This window comes from Clavispora lusitaniae (genome assembly GCF_014636115.1).
Source record: "Clavispora lusitaniae strain FDAARGOS_655 chromosome Unknown tig00000185_pilon, whole genome shotgun sequence".
In the NCBI taxonomy this organism is placed as follows: Eukaryota; Fungi; Ascomycota; class Pichiomycetes; order Serinales; family Metschnikowiaceae; genus Clavispora; species Clavispora lusitaniae.
This window is the reverse complement of record NW_027093979.1, coordinates 65,039-87,202: the sequence shown is the minus strand read 5'-3', so window position 1 is coordinate 87,202 and position 22,164 is coordinate 65,039. Positions and strand designations below refer to the sequence as shown.

The window sequence follows — 22,164 nt, the reverse complement described above, 5'->3', positions numbered from 1 at the left end:
TGCGACATGAATTCAGGCGCGCCGAACAAAGCAAGTCGAGGTGGTGCGAACAAGTCGAGCCGAAGAAGTAGGGCGCACCAGAGCAATCTGGTCCCGAACGTCAGCCGTTGTTTGTTAAGGCTTCTGCATTGACCTGATAATGTATTATAAGCTCACAATTTCTCTGATAAAGCATCTCTCAATATCTCTAAAAAGCTATCGCCCAACTTCTGTGTTTCCTTCATCAGTATTGTGCGCCCTGTCTATTTTCTATTTTCTGCGCCCTTTCCTCGCCCTTTCCTCGCCTCCACATATTCGCATCTACTCCATCGTCGCATCTTTGCATCTCTGAATCTTCATCTTTGAAAACAAGTCATGGCGCTTCCCCACATCAAAACTGCGCTTGTTACGCTCACGTGGTTTCCCGTGGTTTTCGTCGCCCTCGACCATCTTTATCTGCCGTGTCAGATCCACGGCTCCTCCATGGCGCCTACTTTCAATCCTGGCACAGAATCTCTCGCTAAAGATGTGGTTCTTCTACAAAAACATAGCGTCAAGCGGCCCGGTGCCCTTTCGCGTGGAGACATTGTCATGTTCCGGTCGCCGTCCGATCCGGAAAAACTCTTGACCAAACGTGTTGTTGGCGTTCAGGGTGACACCATAATACCCCGAGATTCGGCATATCCACGGAAACAGGCGCTCGTGCCTCGAAATCATCTTTGGGTCGAGGGCGATAATGCCTTCCACTCGGTGGATCTGAACAATTTCGGACCCATTAGTCAGGCTCTTGTGGTGGGGAAAGTTGTGACTGTGCTATGGCCGTTCAGTCGGATTTCTTCGAGTCTAGAAGGAGGACGGGATGCCCGCAAAAAGGCTGTGCCTTCGTTAGACGATTATTGACCAAGAAAGACAAAGGTGAAGTGCTTAAAGTCGAATTAGATAAGAGATGGTGAGTAGATACATAGGCGTTGGATTAATGGTATGCAACAGTAACTATAATGATGGGTATTAATTGAACTTATTATTTATATATCCAGCCTTTCGCTTTCCGTTTGGTTTCTTTCTCTCCATTCCAAACTATAAGCTTCCTATTCCAGGTCATATTCCGACCTTACTATTAGTAGCTTCCAGTTCCACTTGACGATTACCTTTTCTCTAGTTCCAACTTCCAAAGTCGCTTGTTTCTTCGCATCAACCACAGGTCTGCCCTGCTTTGGTTCCGATAAGCCTTGTCAAATTTCCCCTTGCGGTGCCTCATTGGCTGTGTTAATTTCAGCTCAGCTATTGTTTCAGCATGTTTGCATCGCTTTCCATGATAGTCGCCTTTGCATATTTTTCTTGGGACCCAAATGCCCAAATACGGTCGAAATGTCCATTCGCCATATTCCTGATCCCGGAGTCCATGCTTGAACTCTCTATTGAGAATCTTTTTCCACTCATGTGGGACAAAAGCTCGTTCACCTTCAAAGTACGTCCCCTGGAGAGGTATTAGCTCTTCTATGTTGTAATAATGGTTGTCTTTGCAACTCATCAACAGCTTATTATACCAAAGTGCTGTCTCCTTTTCCCGTAAGTCTTCTTGATACTTCTTAAACTCATTAGCTTGAATTTCGCCTACGGATGCCATGGTATGAAGATACTCTGAATCCACAATTTGGTGAAAGGCGTCGGTTTTTTCTGCAGCGTTGAAATCCTGTCCAATGGACAAAGCTGTGATATCAACATACATGCCAGAGTCAACATCGATAAACCTTGCGTCTATGGCATTCTCTCCATCGCCGTGACTTCTGTTGGTGAAATGTGGATTGACATCAAGAAAGTACAGATGTCCACCAGAAAATGTAGTATCATCGGTCAAGTCCACCACTAAAGTTTGATTGTAACGTGCCAATGATACAAGGCTTTGGAAAGATACTTGGACATCCAAGTCATCATCCCATGGCATATTGAGCCCGTTCCATGACCATCCTAAAAGTGATCCGTGAGCCAACCATGATACAATTCCCATTTGGCGAGAATACCTGAGCCACGCTTTTGAAAGACGGTGCATGATTTCTTGATGCTCATATTGGCTGTATCTTTCACGCTGAAAGAATCTCCAGTCAAAATGGAACCCATGCGGACCCGTTTCAAGAAGAGCTTCGTGGAAATACTTGAATCCATTATCCAGAATAGGACCTGTGACTTCAAACGCAGGTGTGTCTGTCGGTGCCGAAACATTTGCAGAAAACACGTATGGGTGGTATCTTTTCGTGCTATCTTCCATGGGTTCCCATTTCTGCCGAAGTATGTCGGCCATCAGCTGGAGATCTATTGTACTTTCGGCATACTGAGCCCAATACATTTGAACTAAGAGTTGAAGATCCCTTCTTTGGCTACCTCTTTCCAAATTCAAAATTGGCAATATGAGTGGAAGCCTTTCTTCTCCTTGTAATGGCCCCACGCCCAATAATGTCACTGTCCTTGGATATGGCGCAGTGTACATCAAATAGCTTGCGCCAATACTTCTGCGACTTGCTTCAGAAAACGGCCTGTCCAAGGGGCCAGAGATATTTAGGTCGGGAAATCCATCAGGGGCGTGAATGGGTTCCAGATTTCTATAGTTTAAAGTCACTAAATCATGCCAGTTGTCCAATTTACTTGGTAACCCGAGATACGTTGCCCAACTGAATGGAAGCGAGACATTAGCTCCAAAATCTGAAATAAGGAAAGCAAGCCAAAGAGCGGGCACAAATCTTGAATCATATTCCACGCTTAAACGAGCCAATTCTTGGTCCCATCCATTGTCGTGTAGGAATGAATGATTATCCCAAAATGGCCACGGTATAAAAGATTTGCGAGTTAATGGATGGCGGTTTTGGGAAAACGATTCTATATCGAGAACGGTGATTTCCCGTTCAGCAGTATAGTAGCCATACAGAACATAAATGGCAGTACAAGCGATGAGGATGGAACAGTAGAAGTGTATTCGCATAGGATTCGCACATTGATTTCGCAGTTGATTAATTTGCTTGGGAACATTCTTTGCCTGAATAAAATCACGGTGAATGAGATTGTTATGTAAGAATCTACAACTATTTTGGTTTGCTAATCTAGTGACGATTATTGAAGAAAGGTTCATAGACTTATCACTCACGAGATCCGAATGTTTGTGGTTCCGACCTCTTCTCTGTAAATCTGTCTACTCTTCGGCTTGACGTAAATTTACATAGCAGTAGTTTGCTCGTATCCAAATTGATCCATTCCGTCTATTTAGAACTAATATCAGTGTCAACCGAGTTCTTTACCCATTCCCATATTTTATCTTCCCACGGCAAGTTCATGAGATTGTCCGACAGTCAGAAACTCATGCCATCTGAAAGCAGAACCGAAAGTGCTGGCACCAACACCCAATGCAAAGCTATCTCAAGTCGGCCAAAAGCTCAGCCGCAACCCGGTGCAACTTGACGAAAATCTGCAGGTCGCCCGTCAACTCAACCAACGACTTGGGCACGTTCTTCGACCGCCGCAAGTACCGCTCCGGGTCCACGCCGCCCAGGAGCGAGCTCTCACGCCGCTTCTCCACCTGCCGCTGCACCAACGTGATGATTTCGGCAAAATACTGGGCCGCCACGCCCCAGCCATGCACCACGGCCAGCTCGCTGTCCGACACAAGCATCAAAGCGTACTTGCGCTCGCCGCCCCTCGCGTGCACGTCCCGAAGACTGAAAACCTTGGCGAGACAGAAGCCGCTGGCGGTGTCTCCGAAAAACACAGGCTTCAGCGGATCCGCAGCGCTTTCCACCGACAAACACTTCATCACTAGCTTCATGAGCGACGTGTAGATCTGCTGCGACGTCGGGTACTTGGTGGAAACCCACAGACAGTCACGGGTCTCGGAAACAACGCTGGTGGCACCGTTCGGAAGAGATAGGGCGCATGCGGCACACAGGGCCAGCAGCGAGCCGGGCCAAACAGACACGTGCAGTTGTTTCTGGGTACATAGCAAAGTCAGCGGGCCATGGAGCTCGCAGAAGTGGGCCACACAGAAAAGATGGTGGGGCATATGTGTCATAGTTAAGCGGAGGCCGGAGGTTGGTGTGGTGTGCAGGATGACACGACAGAATTTCTACTTGGGAAGTGCTTGAATGTAAATTGGACTATTGGAAGTGTATGAAGCTTCTTGGTGTGGGCCTGCGCTATTGATTCATGCCAAAATGTGCATGGGCCAATGTGTATGAAGTCTGAGCATAGACTCTGCAACCGAACCTGGAAAGAGAATCCTCGCACTTGCAATTTAGGATGATCATCGGAGATTTCTAGCGAATAACAATTCCATGAGTATATAATTCTTGCTTACTCTTTTTGAAAAATTAGTATCACGTTAATACCCACATGTATCATCTCGTCTTTTCTGACTTTTCTGTGGTCATCTTTCTATTGTCTTCTATTTTGCTTTCGAGAAATGGTGCTGATCACTCAAGTATACATGTTTTCTGCTCAGTTGCATTTGTCCTAAATGGTGTAGTCTGCTGAATTCCAGCAGCTCCTTCTTGGTCAGGTAAGTCCATTCATTTTGGACTTTTGGCTTTCATTGCCATAAACTCAAATGTACGATTCGGAATAACTTTAGAGCTACTATCTCTTACGATCGAGCTCATTTTTTGTGTTTGAAGCCTCTTATCGTTGGCATTGTTCAAGATTAATTGATTGATCGTATACGATTTTGTGCCATTTTGATAAGTTCTCGTAATATTTGAGTCATTGTGGCCTATATTTCTCATCCGTATCCTTCGATAAACCGAGTTTTTGATCAGCCTACAAAAACGTAAAAATTCAACTACGATAAAAAAAGTCTCGTCATAGTTGATTGTAATGCCTGCGCATGCGATTAAATATAATTTGTCTTCTGACACAAATAACTTGGTGATAATTTTTGATACTTTTGACACTATTTGATACGTTCTGAAACCATTCTATGATTACTCTGATGATTCCATCATAAAAAAAATTGGAAATCAAACATATCCTCTATTTCATTCATTTTCGTTCCCATCGTCTTCATCTTCGCATTCCAACTCCACCTATCTTGACAATAACATCCCTGCAGATAATCGAGATATTCTGAACCAGGCTCTTTCTCTGGCCTCCTCCTATCTGCTGGGTTCTCTCTTTTGCCCCGTGAAAGATCTATGATCGCCCTCCGAAATCTCCACCACATTGAGCTTGTACGTTTTCCCTTGGACGGCGATGCGTTCTTCACGTTATATACGGAAGAACAGCTTTTGTATGTGAGCGAAGTTGCTTCCGGCCTGTTTCTGTTTGGCGTGGTTTCCCTCTCTGTTTCCTCTGTTGAGCCGCTCACCTTCAATCTCTGGGTGCGAGACGGCAAAAACTCGCCTTGGCGACTTTGGTACAGATTGCGTTTGAACGTGGCCAGTCTTGTGCCTGTGTCCCAGCGGGCGCTTTCGGGCGACCACAAGCAGTTCTTTGCCGAAAACACTGTGCTTTGGTGCTTTGGCAATGACCATTATTGTGTCCGGGAACAGCTCAGCGAGAGGGCCCGCAAGAAGTCTCATGCCGACAAGCCATCTGTTACAAAAGCTTCGATGACTTTGGACGACATCCGCCTCATCACCCGTCTTGATGTTGGCGTGAGCGAGTTGCAACAGGCCAAAGAAAAGCTTGCGACGCAGATTGACCAAGTGGTGGCACAATCCAAGAGCCAGGCGCCCATATCTGAACAGCTTCGGGCTCTAAAGTTCAAGCTTCATACGCTCCATAAGTACATTGCTCGCCAACGAACGCTTAACGATACACTTCAGTCCGAAATCTACGCAAAAAAACTCCGCATTTCAAAGGGCCATCTGCTTATAGAGGAGGAATACCCGCAATTTCAAGAAATATACATGGACCGGTTGGCAATTGCAGCGGCGCAGGTGCCGCCTTTGCTTGATCTGTTGCACAAGTCAGTGTATCCTAACATTTTCAGCTCGCTTCGCCATATTGGATCGGTGCTCCAACAGGCTTTTCCCATCGAACTTGTGCTGGCCACAGGTCGCTTGGCATTGGCCGGTTTGGAATTCCCATCTTCCGTGGCAGAAATCCTCGACTTGTGCTACTACGGCACAGCTCCTCTTCGCCTTATTGGATTTTCACAACAAAAGGACGCAGATACCCAGCAGCAGCAGACTAATGAAATAATCAACGCCGGCCTTTCCAACATCGTGCTTCTCCTTGAAATATTGGCTTCGCTCATGAACATTACACTAAAATATCCCATGAGGTACTTTGGCTCTCGCAGCTGTCTTGTGGATGTACTTTCTCCCGAGAAGAAAGTTCTTCCATTGTATTACAACCCCGAACAAACAGAGAAATTTGCCTCGTATGAAAACTCTGCACGGGGATTTGTGCTCTCGAATGCGCCGTTCGAACAGGGCTTGACCTTGCTCAGCAAAAACTTATTGGTACTTATAACGGGTGTCACAGACCTTTATTCGCAATATTATCAGGACAAGACCAATCATCAGCTTGCAAATAATATTCCAGCAGATTGTCTAGACAATTTTCTCTGGAACCTTCAATATGTCTTACTTTTCATGACTGCAAGCGATCTTCAGCCTCGTGAGTTGGAAGCTGAACAAATCTAATACTAAGTCCATTCCTAATATAGTCATTTTCATTCTCAATACTCGTGAAGCGATGTGTCTGGAATTTTATTAACTATAACACAGATTCTGATGGCCCGTATTTATTTGAGGGCAACGGCTTGCATTGGTCAGGGTACATATTGAGGTTCTTCTCTACAATTATTGTAACATTACCATGACGTATAGTGCATATTTCCACTACAAAAGTAGAAGAGCGGCAGCACCAAGAACAGCACCAGCTGGAGCAATCATAGACGCGCCGGCCCCCTTGGATGAAGACGAAGAAGAAGAAGCAGAAGATGACAGATGGTCTTTTGTGGAGCTTCCTTTTGCGGAAATGCCGGCCTCAGCCTCGATTCTAGAGTACCAGGGCAATTCTGTGGCGAAAGACATCAACTGAGGCACATTGACTTGGCTGTTGTCCAAAAGGGTTGTGTATGAGTCGTCCTTGTAAGTGGCAACCTTAATGGCCAAAGAGGTCAATTGCGGAGGAACATTCTCGGCAGTTTTGATGAAACCAAGGTAATCTTTCTTGTTCAGCTGGAAGTCTCCAACAAAGGCAGTGAGAAACTGCACTTCAGACAGATCGGCAGCAGCAGCAGATGAAACAGCAATGGCACCAGCAGATACAAGGGTAGAAAGCTTCATTTTTTAGTGAAATGCGGGGTTAATTTCCTTTTAGTGTGTCAGATGAGCGGCACGAGCACAGTTGACAAGCAGAAAAACAGGGTATGGCAGCTCAAATAGAAAAGCTTTTTTTCTGAGAGATGAATGGAGAAGTAGAAAAAAAATTACCTTTTGCCCAGTATTTTATACTTCTGGGCTATACGATGAATCATGCCTAAAGAGGAAGAAGCGAAGGTTTGTTCGCACCATCCTGCAGGAAATTACCCAACGCGGCAACAGAAGTTCGCAGGGTCTGACCTACAATGGCTTTTTTCGGTAACTGTGCAAATTTTGTGTCAGCTAAGGAATTTTCATTTGCTGCGGGGATTCGTACCGGGACATCATCTGATGGGAATAATTCGATTCACATCTTATTATTTGATGGGACTTGGCAAATGGGTGGCACTGAACAAAGTAAGAATTACAAGTACAGGATAGAAGCAATAGAAGTACAGGAATAAGGAAGAATTGGCATTAGGGATTCGTGCATACAATATGATTACTAGTAGTATTGGCTGATTGGGTAGGCTGATCGAGCCATGGGGTAACTGTAAATGAGCGAAGAATGGATGAGAAATTAAATGTCATTGATGATGGAGAAATTCGTACATTTGAAAGAGGAAAGAAGTATGATGGGAGTAGTTAGAGGAATGGTGTGGGTTTTTGCGTTGAGCGTAATTGAAGGAGTAGAAACAGTAATTGACAAGTGGTTGAAGCAATAAGTTGATTGGAGCGTTGAGGCTATTGAAATATTGAAAGTACTAGAGTAACTGAGTACTTATGGAGTACATATCGAGTACATATTGAGTACTAGACTAACTGGGCTTGGAGGAATTGACAGCATGATAATTGGTCTTAATAATCGACTTTTGACGTAATTGACTAGATTTATGTAAAACTGTGTAGAATTGAGTATAATTGAACGAATTGAGTATAATTGAGAATTATCGAGCAAATAGAGCAAAATGAGAATTGGGCAAAATAGGGATCAAATCAATTGCGTAGTGTTAAAAGTACTCCCAATAGAAAGTCAATCATTACATAAACACTTTGCTCGACTAAAATCCTCCAGTTGCAAAGCACTTGGGTCATTCTCATGCAAGAAATGGCTCATAGTTGGACTGGTCCATGCAAAATCGCTATTTCCGATGCACTCCTGCTAAACCCGCGGAACACTTTCCACGGCCCAACATGCCATGTTCATGCAAAGATACAATGGGCTCAGGCAGCTACATTAGCCTTGGGCCACGGAGATAAGCGGAATCTGTCGGAGGAACCAAGTGCCTCTTGAATAATTTCGCACACTATGTCTCGGACATTACGAGGCTGAGGCTATGGAATTGAGGTATGCATGTCAGAACGTCTATTTTAGAACCTACGAGAGCATAGGCGGGTCTGTGTTTCAAGGCAGCAGGAATACCCTGTTCAATTTTTATGGATCCACGTATTGTCAAGAACCATAAGCAGAAGTGCTAGTGGTGATCAATTGATTTTCAATGAACGTAAAAGAATAGAGTATTAATTTAAATTATAATTGACAGGCAGATAGCAAGAGTACGTGGACCCTGCGTGAAGATCTTCACTAGCTGTATTTTTCCTAAACAGAAACTTTCTGTTTTGTTGACTTATGGTAAATAATTTACTGATTCATTACTAAGAGAGCATTTATTTGATAACTTTTGGGACATTTGTTGAAAAGCAAACGTTTGGGTTGCCACAATCAACCTACAAAAGCAGCAGTGACCATGAATCACCACTAACCGTTACTTCAAGCATAAACATAATACTACAATTATCACGTAAACAGCACATTGATTGTATATGGAGCTACTTAAAGCAAGGCGTTCACGACCATAGCCGCAGCCATCACAGCACCTCCGACACTTCCGGCCATTGCCTCGCCCTTAGAAGAAGAAGACTTGGAAGAAGAAGATTTGCTCTTGTGAGTCTTGGTCGAAGAGCTCTTGTGGCTCTTGGTGTCGGTAGAGCTGGAGCCCGAGGTCACTGCCGCGGTAACAGACGCAGAGTCGCTGGCAGAGTCAGTCTTCGACGCAGACGAGTCTGTGACAGAATCGGCCTTAGAAGCAGACGAGTCGGTCTTGGACGCAGACGAGTCGGCCTTAGACACAGACGAATCGGTCTTGGAAGAAGCCTTCGAAGAGTCAGACAGGTCAGCGGCCAAAACGACAGCAGAGAAAACGGCAGTGGCGAGAACAAGGTTGAGCTTCATGGTAAGGAAAGTAGGTGATGATAGGACACAGAGGTGTGCTGGACCCCGATGTTATATAGTCCGGAGAAGAAGATCGTGCAGGACCTTGACTGTAATATACGAAGCGCACATGCCAGATTCGCTGACAGCTTTGACGTGCAGGTGACCCCACTATATTTAGAGCACGTTTCTAAAATAGGGCAACACGGTAACAGAAATACGTCCAATATTGTCAATAATGTCAGCAAAAGGTTCTGCATAGCACGGCGCACAACGTGGTGCAATTGTTGTCGAAGCAGAAACGTTTTCATTACGGCTCTGGCTAGACCATGGTACCACCAACGTAATTGTGGCTTCTAGACCGTAAGCACGCCCCCCGCAAGACACAAGTTCCGGCGCGAGAAGTGCACCTTGTACACGGGCGTCTTTTTGGTGAAGTACGCGGTCATGTGGTCCGGAGTAGCCACTATCTCCTTCCTTTTCTCCGCCTTCCCCTCCGGCGCTAGCGTGCTATTATTTCCGGCGTCTGCAAATGCCTCTGGAAGTGGCCCAGCATCGTCGGTGCTGCGCCGCACGTCCCACACCCTTACAGAGTTGTCTGCTGCGCCGCTCACCAACACACTGCCATCGCGCGAAAACGCCAACGAGTAGATAGACAGCCGTCCGTGGCCACGCATGGACTTGAGACGGCGGCCAGAGCCTGCGTCCCAGATGTTGACCACGCTGTCTTCGCCTGCGCTTGCAAGCCAGCGGCCGTCGGGCGACACAGCCATGCAATTGACTGCACCAGTATGGCCAATGAAAACGCGTGCCGCGTGGCCCGTATGGACGTCCCACATGCGGCAGGTTTTGTCGGAGGAGCCCGTAAACACGTAGCTCAGGTTTGGATGGAACTCCACGCAGTCCACGTCGTTGATGTGGCCCGCAAAGATCCGCAACGGGTAGATGTGGTCTGTGGCCCAGAGACGGGCCGTTTGGTCGTGCGACGCCGTGGCAAAGTAGTGGCCAAGTGGCGAGAACTTCACGTCCCACACCGGCTGGTTGTGGCCCTTGTACGACACTAGCGACGTGTAAGTGTCCAACGACCAAAGGCGCGCCGTCTTGTCTTCAGAGGCTGAAATCAAGTAGCGGTTGTCGGGCGAAAACGACATACCGTAAACGGGCCCGCTGTGGCCAACCAACCGTCGTGTGTTGTCGCCATTCGCTGGGTCTCGCTTGACCACCAGTCGGAGCGGCCGTCCGTCAAGACTCCAGAGCTTGATGAAGCTGTCGTTGAAACCTCCAGCGACAAGGTTGCAGTCCTGGTTGAATTCCATGCATGTCATGCCGTTGTTGGTGTTGTGGAACGTGTACATGCACACAGAAGGTGCTGCTGCCTGGATAGCACCCAAGCGCATTTTCGACCGCAGGTCTTCCACCGCAAGAATCATGCGGCGGATGTCGCTGGCATCTTTCATGGGCAACGGCAAGGAATCGGGCGCAGGAGAATCGTCGTCAGGCGCCGCCATCTGTGCAAACTCTTCCACTAGTGATTTACCGTTCACTTTCTCTGTGGTTTCATCTTTGACCTTGAGTTCAGCCTCCACCTCCTTTTCAACGTCAGCGTCCAACGGCATCTTGCCAAGAAGGACAGGTTGCTCATTAAACTTGTCCACCTCGTTGGTCAGGGCGATATAGCCCGGAATGCCTTCAGCCGGGTTCGATGCACCTTCCTGATCGATTTTATCGGGCCGCGTGGTGGAAATGATTGGGTTGAGGTACTGGTTAATGATGCGAATCAACACGGTGCCGCCAACAGCCTCGTTCTCATGCAAAAAGTAGAGAAGCAAGTTCATGGTCGTTTTCAGCACTAGAATACGGTACTTGTTGCTGCGGTACGCCTGTGCCATTCTGTTTTCCCGCAAGTGTTCCGGCAACGAGATTCCTGCGAGCTGCTGGATCTCTAACCCGTGGAAAATGCGATGGTCGTCTTGGAATTTGTCCAAGAAGATCTTGGCATTCTTCACATGGCCCTTGGCCACCAACTCCAAGAAGCAATGCACGAATAACGGATACAACAACCGCAGCAACTCGGGCTTATACAAGTCCAACGACGTCTCCACCCACCCACGTAAGATGCTGTATGCGCGATAGTAGATATCGGGGTCGTTTTCTCGTCTCTGCTTCTCCTCTTCATCCTTCAACGCACGCAACTCCTTTTCTTTAGACAAGTGTAACTCGCGATCTTTCGTTTCGCGCAACTCCCGCTCTGTTCGAAGAACCTTGTCGCGGAGCTCTTTCAACTCGGGGTCGGCCTTGTCGTTTTTCTTGGAGATCTCGCCAGGGCCGGCCATCGACGTGGTTGCAGGCGACGGTGCCGGTACCGCTGGTGTGGGTGCATTGGAGCTCTCCAACCGAAACATTGCCTCTGTCTTGTGAAACCCTTTTTTGTTGAGGTACTCCATGACAATCCGGTTCAAGTCTGCCTGTGTGTATTGCTGCTGGCCGCCTCTAGGCTGGGCTTTCTGCTGGGCAGAATTTGCGTCTGCTGACGCTGCAGCACTGCCTGTCGGCGGCAGAATCAGACTGCTGGTGTTTGGGTTTTGTGCCATGGCTGGTACTATTATGTGTGTTTGAGTTGAGGTTGGAGTAACTTATGAGATGTTGGTGCGCGCACGTCTTTAGTTGGGAGAGAAGCTGGCAAGAACATTTTCTTGTGCTTAGATTTTGTACTGGTTCTTGTGGTTTTGTTTTTCTTTTTGGTACTTTTGTGGTTTATAGGTGAGATTGTGTGCTTCGACGTTTCTTGGTTTTTGCAATTTACGTATTTTTGCCATTTATGGAGACACGCGACGAAAGTAGAAGCTCAATAGAATAATGAGAATAATAGTGGCAACTTTGCTCGAATATGTGATTGACTGTATCACAAGACATTCGAATTTCACGAATTGCATTAAAATGAACTGTGGTAAATAAACTGTCTCCAAAATAACATCTTCGCAGATGTTCAAGCAATTGGAGGACTAAACTGTTGTATCTCAAATATAGCTCGTATTTGCCAGACTTCAATGGAACTAGCACCAATGCCTGAATGATAACAGATAACAACACTATCAGTTGATACACTTTAAGCATACGAAGTGTACTTAGCTTTGTGGTTGAAGAATGAATAAATATTGCCATTGCCTACTCATACTACCCAATGTATTCATGTCTGCCTTGAAATACCTGTCTTATTCATTGTTGATCAAGTATCGATTCTCTAATCTCATACGTTTTGGAATATCGTTCAGACCTCAAGCACTTCCAGGAATATTTTTTTCTTGATTAGTGAAGTTATGGGATTTAACACTAGTGCCAGTATGTACGAGTCTTAATTAGATTCACTCATATGGGAGCATATGTACTTGTGATAGAAGTGCTGGGGGAGATTGTTCCATAGCTTCAAACTGGGAACAGGACTTCCATTAATAGGCCTTACTCTTCTATTCCGTATCCTGTTCACTTCTCAGTAATGGCTCATGTATTCTATGTGGTCATTAGTCTATAATTCATGTCGTTCGTGAAAATTAAGTAACGTTTTTCAATATTGGCTTCGCCGTGTCCCATGGGCCCTGCAACTCGTTCTTGTACTTTTGCAAGAATACAAAGTACAACGGAAGGAAAACCAGTACAAACACAATGCCCAACAAGTAGAGGAAAACCAAGAGCGCTCCGTGCACCACATACAACATGGAGCTCACTATAAACATAACCACTGCTAAAAGCACATAATGAGCTGCTTGCAGATTCTGTCGGAGTCTATAGTCAAATACAGGCATAAGCACAGAAACCTCGATGGAGAAAACCAAAAAGCAGAATACACTCGTGGACGAACTGAGCCGAGACGCCAAAACAATGCCGTTAGCAAAAGACAAGTTTGTGGAGAGTATCGAGTGGTACGGCTGAGTAGGATCCAAGGCGTACTTATGGCACGCCGCATTGAGGCATGTCAAGAAGCACGAGAGGGCCCAAATGGAGTCCAGCGACGTTGATTCTGTGAGAGACCGAAGCACAGGAGAAACCAAAAGAAGAATCAGCAAAAGGACAGCGTAAGCTTTGAACTTGTGTCTTCTTCCTGTCACCACATCTGCCAAAAGCACCAAAAGCGAAAAGGCACTAGCAAGAAGTGTAGGCGCAGGCGGACGCCAGAGATCGGAGTAGATTGCTGTGAAATTCACATTCACAAGTAGAAGAAGCGATCCGTAGAGACTGCAAACAGAAAAATCGGCGAAAAGCTTGCGGTATGAGTATTTGGCCACGGTGGAATTGCGCTTGAGCTGATCTAGAAAGGACGCATCGGTGTAGTTATCAGGGTAGGGCTGTCGAAGGTAGAGAAGTTTTTTCCATCTCACTTTTTGCATTGGAGATGTTGGCTTGTCTGTTCTTTTACGAGATGTTGGCTTTGTCTGTTCTTTTGCGCCAGAAATTTCGCACAGGTAGATTTCTGATAAGAAGTTTGTGCAAGCCGAGACTGGGAAGTTCATGAAAGAACAAGAAAAACTTCTTTTACAAACACATTCAAATCAAAACTAGTGGCCACTCGCAGAAAAGAATCTCACAGAAATACACTGAACATCATACCCTCTTCCGCTGGCTTGGAATTTTATCACAGACAAATCCTATATACTTCCCAGGCGCCACATTCATAGCATGTCATACCCCTTTGGCTCTCACAACAAGCAGCTGCTGCAGTCGCTGATCAGCTCTTTCCCCAAATACCGAGATCGGTTGAGCCGCTCGGAAACCATGAACACAGACCTATCAACGATAGACAATGAGAGTTTACCTACTATTGACCAGCTCTCTACAGCAAAGGCTAGCGTCGCTATGCTGGACAAGCTCTGGACGCAGATTGATGTTTTGGATGACGTGAAGCTAATGGCAGAAGATGTGCGGAAACGAGGATCCTTTTTCAATGAAGAGTTTTCCACGCTGCTAGCAGAAATGAAGGAGGCGCAAAGAAGACTCCAAGAAGTGGTGGCTAGGCATCAAGAGGCCAACGAGCGCTCTCGGATCCAGCGGCACGAGCAGGCTCAGGAGATGAATCGAAACTGGGGATTGGCCGAGGGAGACGCCGAAAAGGAGACGGAAATCACCAAGCAGAAAATGAAAGAGTTTTTCTTTCTGCAAGACACAAACGAGCTGGTGAATCAACAGCAAGATTTCGAGGAGTTGAACGAGTATGTGAGGGAAGTACAAGACAATTTAATGGACTTGGGGCAGCGAATGAGGAATTTTGACGAAGCTACGAAGAAACTATGGTGAGTCGCCAAAACGAGCTGCAGAGACCCCAGGGATATGGTATTCTGAAGACTACTACACCCGTTAAAGAGGCTATGAGGAAGTTGCGATTAATCCTAGCCACTAGGGTACGCTACAGGCAATACCGAATATAGATTCAGAAACCTCATGAATGCTAAAAGGATGCTGCTAAATGCTCGATAATTGACATGTCTAATTTGCAATACTGTCAGAGCATCATCCATCCATTCTTCAAAAGACTGGTCGCTAAAAGGATCACTCCATGCTTCTTTAAGATGCCGTGTTTTAAGACGTCTCACAGAAAAAGTGATTTTGTGAATGTTCATGGGGAAACACCAGCAGTACGACACCACAGAACATAATGGCAGGCTCTTATCATTTGTTCCGCTGCCTATTATGAGCAAACGAAAAAACTGAGCTTTTACTCTAATAAAGAGATGAACATATTCCATTTACGCAGAGTTCTTTTCTACATGAGGCAATAGAAATCAATCAGCAACTGTCGGAACTTTGAATGAGCGGTAGTTGTTACACTACTAAGTTTGCAGGTACGTAGCTGAACCAGGGGTCTACTCAAGGCTGAACGAAAAACCTAAGACTCGAAACTCAGGATAGAAACTAATAAATTTTTGTATTCGTCCGAATTTGTAACATGCTTCAAACCATGCATAGTTCTAAGAACACATTGAGGTTAAATGGGTATTAACAGGGACGATCCAAGAGGGCCAAATTCTAGTTCCAAAGTTTAAATGAGAAGAAGACCCAATGGAGGCTAATCCATACATCATTAGTGAATTGAAATGAACCATTAGACCATTCAGGGTTGAGCGGTATCTTTTGGGCGAAAGCAAGTCGACTACACTACACTAATTCTAGGGCTTGTATGAAAAGTCTTGTCAAGTAATCTCGAATCCTATCGAGACTGTACTTTACAGGGCTAAAGTTTAGTGAGCATCTGACATCAGCCTACAATATGCCAGCAAGAGACACGTATAAGCAAAATTAGACAATGACAGACAAGACCTTTTTGACACTGCACGAACGTGTATAGTTATTCCGGAGGCCAAGATAGTCTCAAAACCGTCGACTGTGCACATAACCCAAGGAAAAGAAGACGGTCGAAAAGCCATTGCCCCACGCAAAAATGCACCCCCGGAAAAACGCTGCAGATGACATATTTACCTCATGCAAAAATCACCCGACCTACTGAAACCCCACTGGCCATATGCACGGTGGTATTGTTTGGTGGTTCCCCCAGGATTTTCCGCACGTCGCGAATGAGACAAGATCGCATCACCCATGCACTTATGCGGCTACAGAGTCTATTTTACGTGGGGCCCCACCGACCCCTATGTTTGTGGACCAAGTTTGTGATATGGGGCGGGCCAAAGATTCTTTTTGTGCAAGCCTTTAATTTCCTCGGCGGCACTTTCCCAATTCCAGAATCTCGCCATGTCTCAGAGATAAAAATTTTGCTTGCCCGTAACGTCATTGCGTTGTCCGGAAAAATTGCATGTTGCCTGCAGACTCCAGTCACGTTTTCCGGGGCCCCATTTTTTCCCTAAAAAATATCGTGTAGTGTCTAAAGATGGGGCAACACAGTGGCCGTTTCCAGCAGCCCCGAGTCTGCCACATGTGGGGGCTCTGCCCTGGTTCTCTCTGTTTCCGAGCTTTGCTATTCTTCTCGCAAAAGTCGCCCAGACATTTCGTATGCGCCCCAAATTTTCTCCAGATTTAGGCGGCAGGCGTAACATCCGTGCACCGGCGGGCGAGCAACGCGGAGTAAAATCACCCGAGCACTGGACGCCTGCCTTTCTGCAGGCCGCGGCCGCATTTTTCCGGCACCACCTGATGGTTTCTCCTAAGATGCCGCATGGACACCAGCAAAGTCGGAACATTCTGGTGTGTCTGGCGACAGGAAAAATGACCCGAGGCCACGCGGCAGATACGAGGACGGCCATTATAAATAGCGTAGGAACAACCCCGCTCTTTGGAGGTTTTTCTTTCCCTCATCAGTTTTAATTTCCTCCAGTAGCTCCAAGATTTTCAGAGTGCACATACCACGCTGACCCACCACGCGCATACTTATAAAAGCGACTTCATCTGCTGTTCTTGAAAAGAATTTTTTCCCCCAACTACAAACGAAAACTTCACCATGGTTAGATTAGGTCCAAAGCCACCCCAGCACAGAAAAGGCACCTTCACTGATGTGCCAGAAGAGCTCATTGAGCAGTTGCGCCACTTTGAGCAGATCCTCACCGTTTCGCCAGAAAAGTTGAGACAAATCACCGACCACTTTATCGGCGAGTTGAACAAAGGCTTGTCGAAGAAAGGAGGTAACATTCCTATGATTCCAGGTTGGGTGCTTGACTTCCCAACCGGAGACGAGACCGGTGACTACTTGGCGATCGACTTGGGTGGAACCAACTTGAGAGTTGTTTTGGTCAAGTTGATGGGTAACCACAAGTTCGACACCACCCAGTCCAAGTTCGCTTTGCCCAAGCACCTCAGAACAGGCACCTCCGAACAGTTGTGGAGCTTCATTGCCGAGTGCTTGCAGAAGTTCATTGAGGAGTTCTACCCAGATGGTGTCAGTGCCCCATTGCCATTGGGTTTCACCTTCTCGTACCCAGCCTCGCAAGACAACATCACCGAGGGTATTTTGCAAAGATGGACCAAGGGCTTTGACATTGAGGGAGTTGAAGGCAAGGACGTTGTTCCTATGTTGCAAGGTGCCATCCAAAAGTTGAACGTGCCAGTCAAGGTTGTGGCCTTGATTAACGACACCACCGGTACTCTTGTTGCTTCCATGTACACCGATGCCGAGACCAAGATGGGTCTTATCTTTGGTACCGGTGTCAACGGTGCCTACTACGATGTTTGCGGCGACATTCCAAAGTTGGAAGGCAGATTGTGCGACGACGTGACCCCAGAAACGCCAATGGCCATCAACTGCGAGTACGGTTCCTTCGACAACGAGCACTTGGTGTTGCCAAGAACCGAGTACGATCTTGTCATTGACAAGGAGTCTCCTAGACCAGGCCAGCAGTCTTTCGAGAAGATGATCTCGGGCTACTACTTGGGTGAGGTGTTGCGTCTCATTTTGCTCGACTTGCACAAGAAGGGCTTGGTTTTGAAGAACCAGGACTTGTCCAAGTTGGACGAGGCTTACGTCATGGACGCCTCCTACCCATCTAGAATCGAACAGGACCCATTCGAGAACTTGTCCGACGTGCAAGACTTGTTCCGCGACAACTTGGGCATCGAAACCACCATTGCCGAAAGAAAATTCATCCGTAAGTTGGCTGAGTTGATTGGTGAGAGATCCGCCAGATTGTCTGTGTGTGGTATTGCTGCCATCTGTAAAAAGAGAGGCTACAAGACTGCCCACTGTGCAGCTGATGGTTCTGTCTACCAGAAGTACCCTGGCTTCAAGGAGAGAGCAGCCAAGGGTTTGAGAGACATTTTCGGCTGGGCCGACAATGAGGAAGACCCGATCGTGATTGTTCCTGCTGAGGATGGTTCTGGTGTCGGTGCTGCTGTCATTGCTGCCTTGACAGAAAAGAGATTGGATGCTGGCAAGTCTGTCGGTGTCAAGCAATAAGTGCTATGTCTGAATGAATAAATGTCATGTATATCGCTAGTAGAGATATAAGAAGGCACTGGGCTTCTGCAATGTGCTAATGTATTTGGGTAATCTACCATCGAAGTACTGTCTTTACTACCTCAATAAGATCAACATCATTGAGATTTAGATCAAACTTCTTGATTTGATTCATAGCTCATGGCCACATATGTGTATAGTTTAGAGCCTCGGCAGAGCCTGGCAGAATGAAGATGAGAACTCATCTGAAGATCCAAATAACTAGATCATGGGCTTACGAATGGTAGAAGCTGAAATAATCACTTATGCAACTTGAGGTAGCGTTTAGTATGTGCGCTCGTAGTATTATGAAGTAACTACAGAATACGAGTTTCACAATAGCTGAAGCAGGATAAGCTCTATCTCAAACTGAGTTAGCAGTAAGTTGTCACTCAATTACCAGCTATAGAATAAGTTAACCACTCAATGATATATGACGACGAAAATACTGGACAGGATAAGTTGGAACTTGTTTCAGCGTTTTTGGCCTTACATTTCAATATTCCGTGATTGAACATTTGCCCAATGGGCAGAGTAATTGTCTTAACATGAAATATTCTTTTCTTTAGTTGATTCTGCTCGTGATTACCACTTAAAATGAACCCAGCTAGACCGCCTTCCACGATCCTATACTCATCCTGCTGATAAAAATACGCCGACTATTTTAAATGGTTTCTTCCATGATTCTAAGCTTGTAAATGTGCTTTCAGATAGAAGAAGTTCACAAGTAGTGCGGAAAGATTAAGCACGCCTATTTCTAAACATCCATTAAAACCTCTAGGCTTATGTTTTCAGTTCATTCGAAGGCTAAACAGATACTTTTCGATCCTGATCTATGTATATTCTTCATTTCATCATTAAGTTGAAGGAGACGTTCATCTCTATGGGCATAATGGCAAATCAGAGCCTCTGTGAAGGAGGCCAGTGCTTAAGTGCGACTAATGTAAAGGCGCACCTAAAACCACCCCACCATGTCTCTTTCAATAGACCCGGCTCTCATTCGGGAAACAGAGGCTGCCGTCGCCATGTCCCAAATGTCTACTGAAGACTTGGTTTCGAACGAGGACATCTCCAATACCCACAACATCATTCTTGAAGGCCGCAAAGAGTCGCAGGAGATCATCGACGACATTGATGATGTCGATGAAGCCGACACTATTGTGCCATTCAGTCTTTTTGATCTTTTGCGCAAGAGTGCGGTGAACTTGTTCTTGCCGTTCATCAACGGAATCATGCTTGGGTTCGGCGAGATTTTCGCCCACGAAATCGGCTTCAAGTACGGCTTTGTGGGTGCAAAGGTGTATCCGCCACAAAGACAACTTAAGCAGAAGCCAAAGTATATATAAAAGCAGGCGGAGATGATGAAAAAGAGCTGTCACAAATGTTAATAGAGCAGAGGAGGAGCGCAGTACAAGGCTGAGCCGGTACTCTCACTTCTTTCAATAAAAGGGCTATGAATTGGAGCTACAGTAGTTGCTATGCGTTAAACTCCCATGGGTATGTTCCCAGAACATTCTCTATTAGATGCTGAATAATGCAGATATGCCACAGATCACAATGATCAAGGATTCTTAAGGTCAACGGAACTCACCTATAAATTGCCAACAGGTTCGATTCATTTGGGGCATTCAAGGGAACCTATTTTGACTCTCGGAAGCCGATTTCCATCCTAAAAAAGATCTCCATCCTCGAAAACCACAGAAGCTTCACAAAATCTTATCGATGTAGATGAAGCCCTTTGATGCCTCAGACAAGAACATCCTTTTTGTCACAAAATAATTCGTATTCTCGGTCCTTTCCGATGGGAAACCGCTTTTGTTTCTGGCAAGTAAGGCAGGTATGCACCAAGACATCGGCTTTCGCCGAGCTTTTCAGACTGTTTTCAATCTCCACAGACATGGTGAGGCCCGGAACAAGAACAGAGGAGCATTTTTTGCACATGAGCCGCTTCAAATGAGGCAGAAGCTTGAGCACAGTCCTTTTCAGCACAAGATCAACAGTCCGGGCCATCAGCCGAGCCATTATGTGGTTTTTTTGGGCCGTGTGGAAGCTGGCCACCTGGAAAAGATAGGATGTACGAGCATATGGGTCCTTGCTGACCTTCGGTAGTTTGACGTGCTTGGCCATAAGTTGAGTGATGGAGGATACTATAGAAGGCGCAAGGATTAAAAGTACCGGTTAGACTGATCGGAGAAAACGTTTATGAAGCCTGGGTTGTGGCAAGAAGAAGTCAGAATGAAATTTTTGGAGCTAGGTATATGGCTAAAATGTCGCTGTTTGTCGCACGAGGTGCTGAACCCCATTAATCATAGCTGTGGTAGTGAAAGCAAAACATTGGTCTTGACTGATTATCACAATAAACATAATATTTCTACGGATCTGAACACTTATTTACTTTCCTAGTTTTCTAACTCTAGTTTCGTAGCCCGTTGTCTAAGGTCTTTCTAAGCCCAGGGTCTATCTGCAGTGCCAACACACTGGAGGCGAACATCTTTACCTTTCGTGGCCACACTAGTTACACCAACATTTATACATCCAATGAGTGGCTACGATAGTGCCTTATCCATTTTCTCGTATGTCGAAACCGCTTGTTCTATACCGAAGCATTACTAACCTCAGACCTGATGGACACGTTTTCCGTATGTAACTTGAATTGACTATGAAGAACCAATACCAGATAACTTGGGCTTGGATAGCCGCCCACTACCGAATCCTTATGATTTCCATCCGAATGATTTCGACCGATTTAGCTCGTCCATAAACTCCCAGCCCATCACCGGATTTATCAGTGTTGGCCCATGTAATGTTGTATCCAGATTGTTCCATCCGCATATTCTTATATCCATCAACCCAGCAATGTTTCATCCTTTACTATTTCTTGGTAATGTTGTTTTCCCTCCAAGTTACTCCCCGTGGTGTTGTTTTTCAATAGTCGATTACATGTCCCGTACTAACAAACAGAGGTTGAATATGCTTCCGAAGCAGTCAAAAGAGGCACTTGTGCCGTCGGAGTGAAAGGCGCAAAGTGTGTGGTCTTAGGGTGTGAAAAGAGAACCACATTGAAGCTACAAGATCCAAGAATCACCCCGTCCAAGATCTGTAAAGTCGATAACCATGTGTTGTTGACATTTGCCGGTTTGAATGCGGACGCTCGTATTTTGGTGGACAAGGCCCGAGTCGAGGCCCAATCTCACAGATTGAACTTGGAGGATGCGGTTTCCATTGAGTACTTGACCAAATACGTTGCTGGAGTGCAGCAGAAGTACACCCAGTCCGGTGGTGTGAGACCATTTGGTATTGCCACGATGATTGCCGGATTTGACTCCAACGACACAACTCCCCGCTTGTACCAGACAGAACCTAGTGGAGTGTACAATGCATGGAAAGCTCATGCCATTGGCCGCTCGGCGAAAACCGTCAAAGAGTTCTTGGAGAAAAACTACGAAGAGAACTTGTCCGACGAGCAAACCATCAAGTTGACAGTCAAATCTTTGTTGGAGGTGGTCCAGACTGGCGCTAAGAACATCGAGGTTTCCGTGTTGAAGCCAAACGAAGAGATTGTGCAATTGTCCGTAGAAGAAATTTCCAAGTATGTCGAGGAGGTGGAGGCGGAAAAGCAGGCGGAGGCAGAAAAGAAGAAGAAGTCTAGAGAGTAATTAATGAATAAACGGCATGGCCATTTTATGTGGACAAACGTATTCTTTGGCTTTGACGGATCGAGTTAACTGTCCTTGGAAGGACAAGATATGACTAAA

At 46.0% G+C, this 22,164-nt stretch overlaps 13 protein-coding genes across 13 annotated transcripts; 6 read left to right on the top strand and 7 right to left on the bottom strand. All coding sequences in view use genetic code 12, as the record gives it.

The window, feature by feature from the left end:
- Window positions 1-354: 354 nt before the first annotated feature.
- Window positions 355-879, top strand: IMP2 (endopeptidase catalytic subunit; the record flags this gene model as incomplete). Its single annotated transcript, XM_002614740.1, has 1 exon — window positions 355-879. The coding sequence occupies one exon, from the start codon at window positions 355-357 to the stop codon at window positions 877-879; it is 525 nt and encodes a 174-aa protein (XP_002614786.1).
- Window positions 880-1,123: 244 nt separating this feature from the next.
- FOB63_003715 (LicD family protein) lies at window positions 1,124-2,278 on the bottom strand (the record flags this gene model as incomplete). The annotated part of the gene is made up of 1 exon (XM_002614741.2): window positions 1,124-2,278. One exon carries the CDS (start codon window positions 2,276-2,278, stop codon window positions 1,124-1,126), a length of 1,155 nt encoding a protein of 384 aa, XP_002614787.2.
- Window positions 2,279-3,379: 1,101 nt separating this feature from the next.
- On the bottom strand, window positions 3,380-4,033 carry FOB63_003714 (uncharacterized protein; the record flags this gene model as incomplete). The annotated part of the gene is made up of 1 exon (XM_002614742.2): window positions 3,380-4,033. One exon carries the CDS (start codon window positions 4,031-4,033, stop codon window positions 3,380-3,382), a length of 654 nt encoding a protein of 217 aa, XP_002614788.1.
- Window positions 4,034-5,150: 1,117 nt separating this feature from the next.
- FOB63_003713 (uncharacterized protein) lies at window positions 5,151-6,608 on the top strand (the record flags this gene model as incomplete). The annotated part of the gene is made up of 1 exon (XM_002614743.1): window positions 5,151-6,608. The coding sequence occupies one exon, from the start codon at window positions 5,151-5,153 to the stop codon at window positions 6,606-6,608; it is 1,458 nt and encodes a 485-aa protein (XP_002614789.1).
- Window positions 6,609-6,806: 198 nt separating this feature from the next.
- RBR2 (putative lipase) lies at window positions 6,807-7,256 on the bottom strand (the record flags this gene model as incomplete). The annotated part of the gene is made up of 1 exon (XM_002614744.1): window positions 6,807-7,256. One exon carries the CDS (start codon window positions 7,254-7,256, stop codon window positions 6,807-6,809), a length of 450 nt encoding a protein of 149 aa, XP_002614790.1.
- Window positions 7,257-9,105: 1,849 nt separating this feature from the next.
- FOB63_003711 (uncharacterized protein) lies at window positions 9,106-9,504 on the bottom strand (the record flags this gene model as incomplete). Its single annotated transcript, XM_002614745.1, has 1 exon — window positions 9,106-9,504. One exon carries the CDS (start codon window positions 9,502-9,504, stop codon window positions 9,106-9,108), a length of 399 nt encoding a protein of 132 aa, XP_002614791.1.
- A 335-nt stretch (window positions 9,505-9,839) lies between these two features.
- FOB63_003710 (chromatin modification protein) lies at window positions 9,840-12,074 on the bottom strand (the record flags this gene model as incomplete). The annotated part of the gene is made up of 1 exon (XM_002614746.1): window positions 9,840-12,074. One exon carries the CDS (start codon window positions 12,072-12,074, stop codon window positions 9,840-9,842), a length of 2,235 nt encoding a protein of 744 aa, XP_002614792.1.
- Window positions 12,075-13,031: 957 nt separating this feature from the next.
- Window positions 13,032-13,865, bottom strand: GPI2 (phosphatidylinositol N-acetylglucosaminyltransferase; the record flags this gene model as incomplete). Its single annotated transcript, XM_002614747.2, has 1 exon — window positions 13,032-13,865. The coding sequence occupies one exon, from the start codon at window positions 13,863-13,865 to the stop codon at window positions 13,032-13,034; it is 834 nt and encodes a 277-aa protein (XP_002614793.2).
- Window positions 13,866-14,154: 289 nt separating this feature from the next.
- Window positions 14,155-14,769, top strand: FOB63_003708 (uncharacterized protein; the record flags this gene model as incomplete). Its single annotated transcript, XM_002614748.1, has 1 exon — window positions 14,155-14,769. One exon carries the CDS (start codon window positions 14,155-14,157, stop codon window positions 14,767-14,769), a length of 615 nt encoding a protein of 204 aa, XP_002614794.1.
- Window positions 14,770-16,921: 2,152 nt separating this feature from the next.
- Window positions 16,922-18,370, top strand: HXK2 (hexokinase 2; the record flags this gene model as incomplete). Its single annotated transcript, XM_002614750.1, has 1 exon — window positions 16,922-18,370. One exon carries the CDS (start codon window positions 16,922-16,924, stop codon window positions 18,368-18,370), a length of 1,449 nt encoding a protein of 482 aa, XP_002614796.1.
- Window positions 18,371-19,380: 1,010 nt separating this feature from the next.
- On the top strand, window positions 19,381-19,755 carry MIM1 (Mim1p; the record flags this gene model as incomplete). Its single annotated transcript, XM_066102348.1, has 1 exon — window positions 19,381-19,755. One exon carries the CDS (start codon window positions 19,381-19,383, stop codon window positions 19,753-19,755), a length of 375 nt encoding a protein of 124 aa, XP_065958292.1.
- Window positions 19,756-20,155: 400 nt separating this feature from the next.
- Window positions 20,156-20,536, bottom strand: RPR2 (ribonuclease P protein subunit; the record flags this gene model as incomplete). The annotated part of the gene is made up of 1 exon (XM_002614751.1): window positions 20,156-20,536. One exon carries the CDS (start codon window positions 20,534-20,536, stop codon window positions 20,156-20,158), a length of 381 nt encoding a protein of 126 aa, XP_002614797.1.
- A 448-nt stretch (window positions 20,537-20,984) lies between these two features.
- On the top strand, window positions 20,985-22,065 carry PRE6 (proteasome core particle subunit alpha 4; the record flags this gene model as incomplete). Its single annotated transcript, XM_066102347.1, has 2 exons — window positions 20,985-21,048; window positions 21,371-22,065. The coding sequence occupies 2 exons, from the start codon at window positions 20,985-20,987 to the stop codon at window positions 22,063-22,065; spliced, it is 759 nt and encodes a 252-aa protein (XP_065958291.1).
- Between the last annotated feature and the right edge of the window lie 99 nt (window positions 22,066-22,164).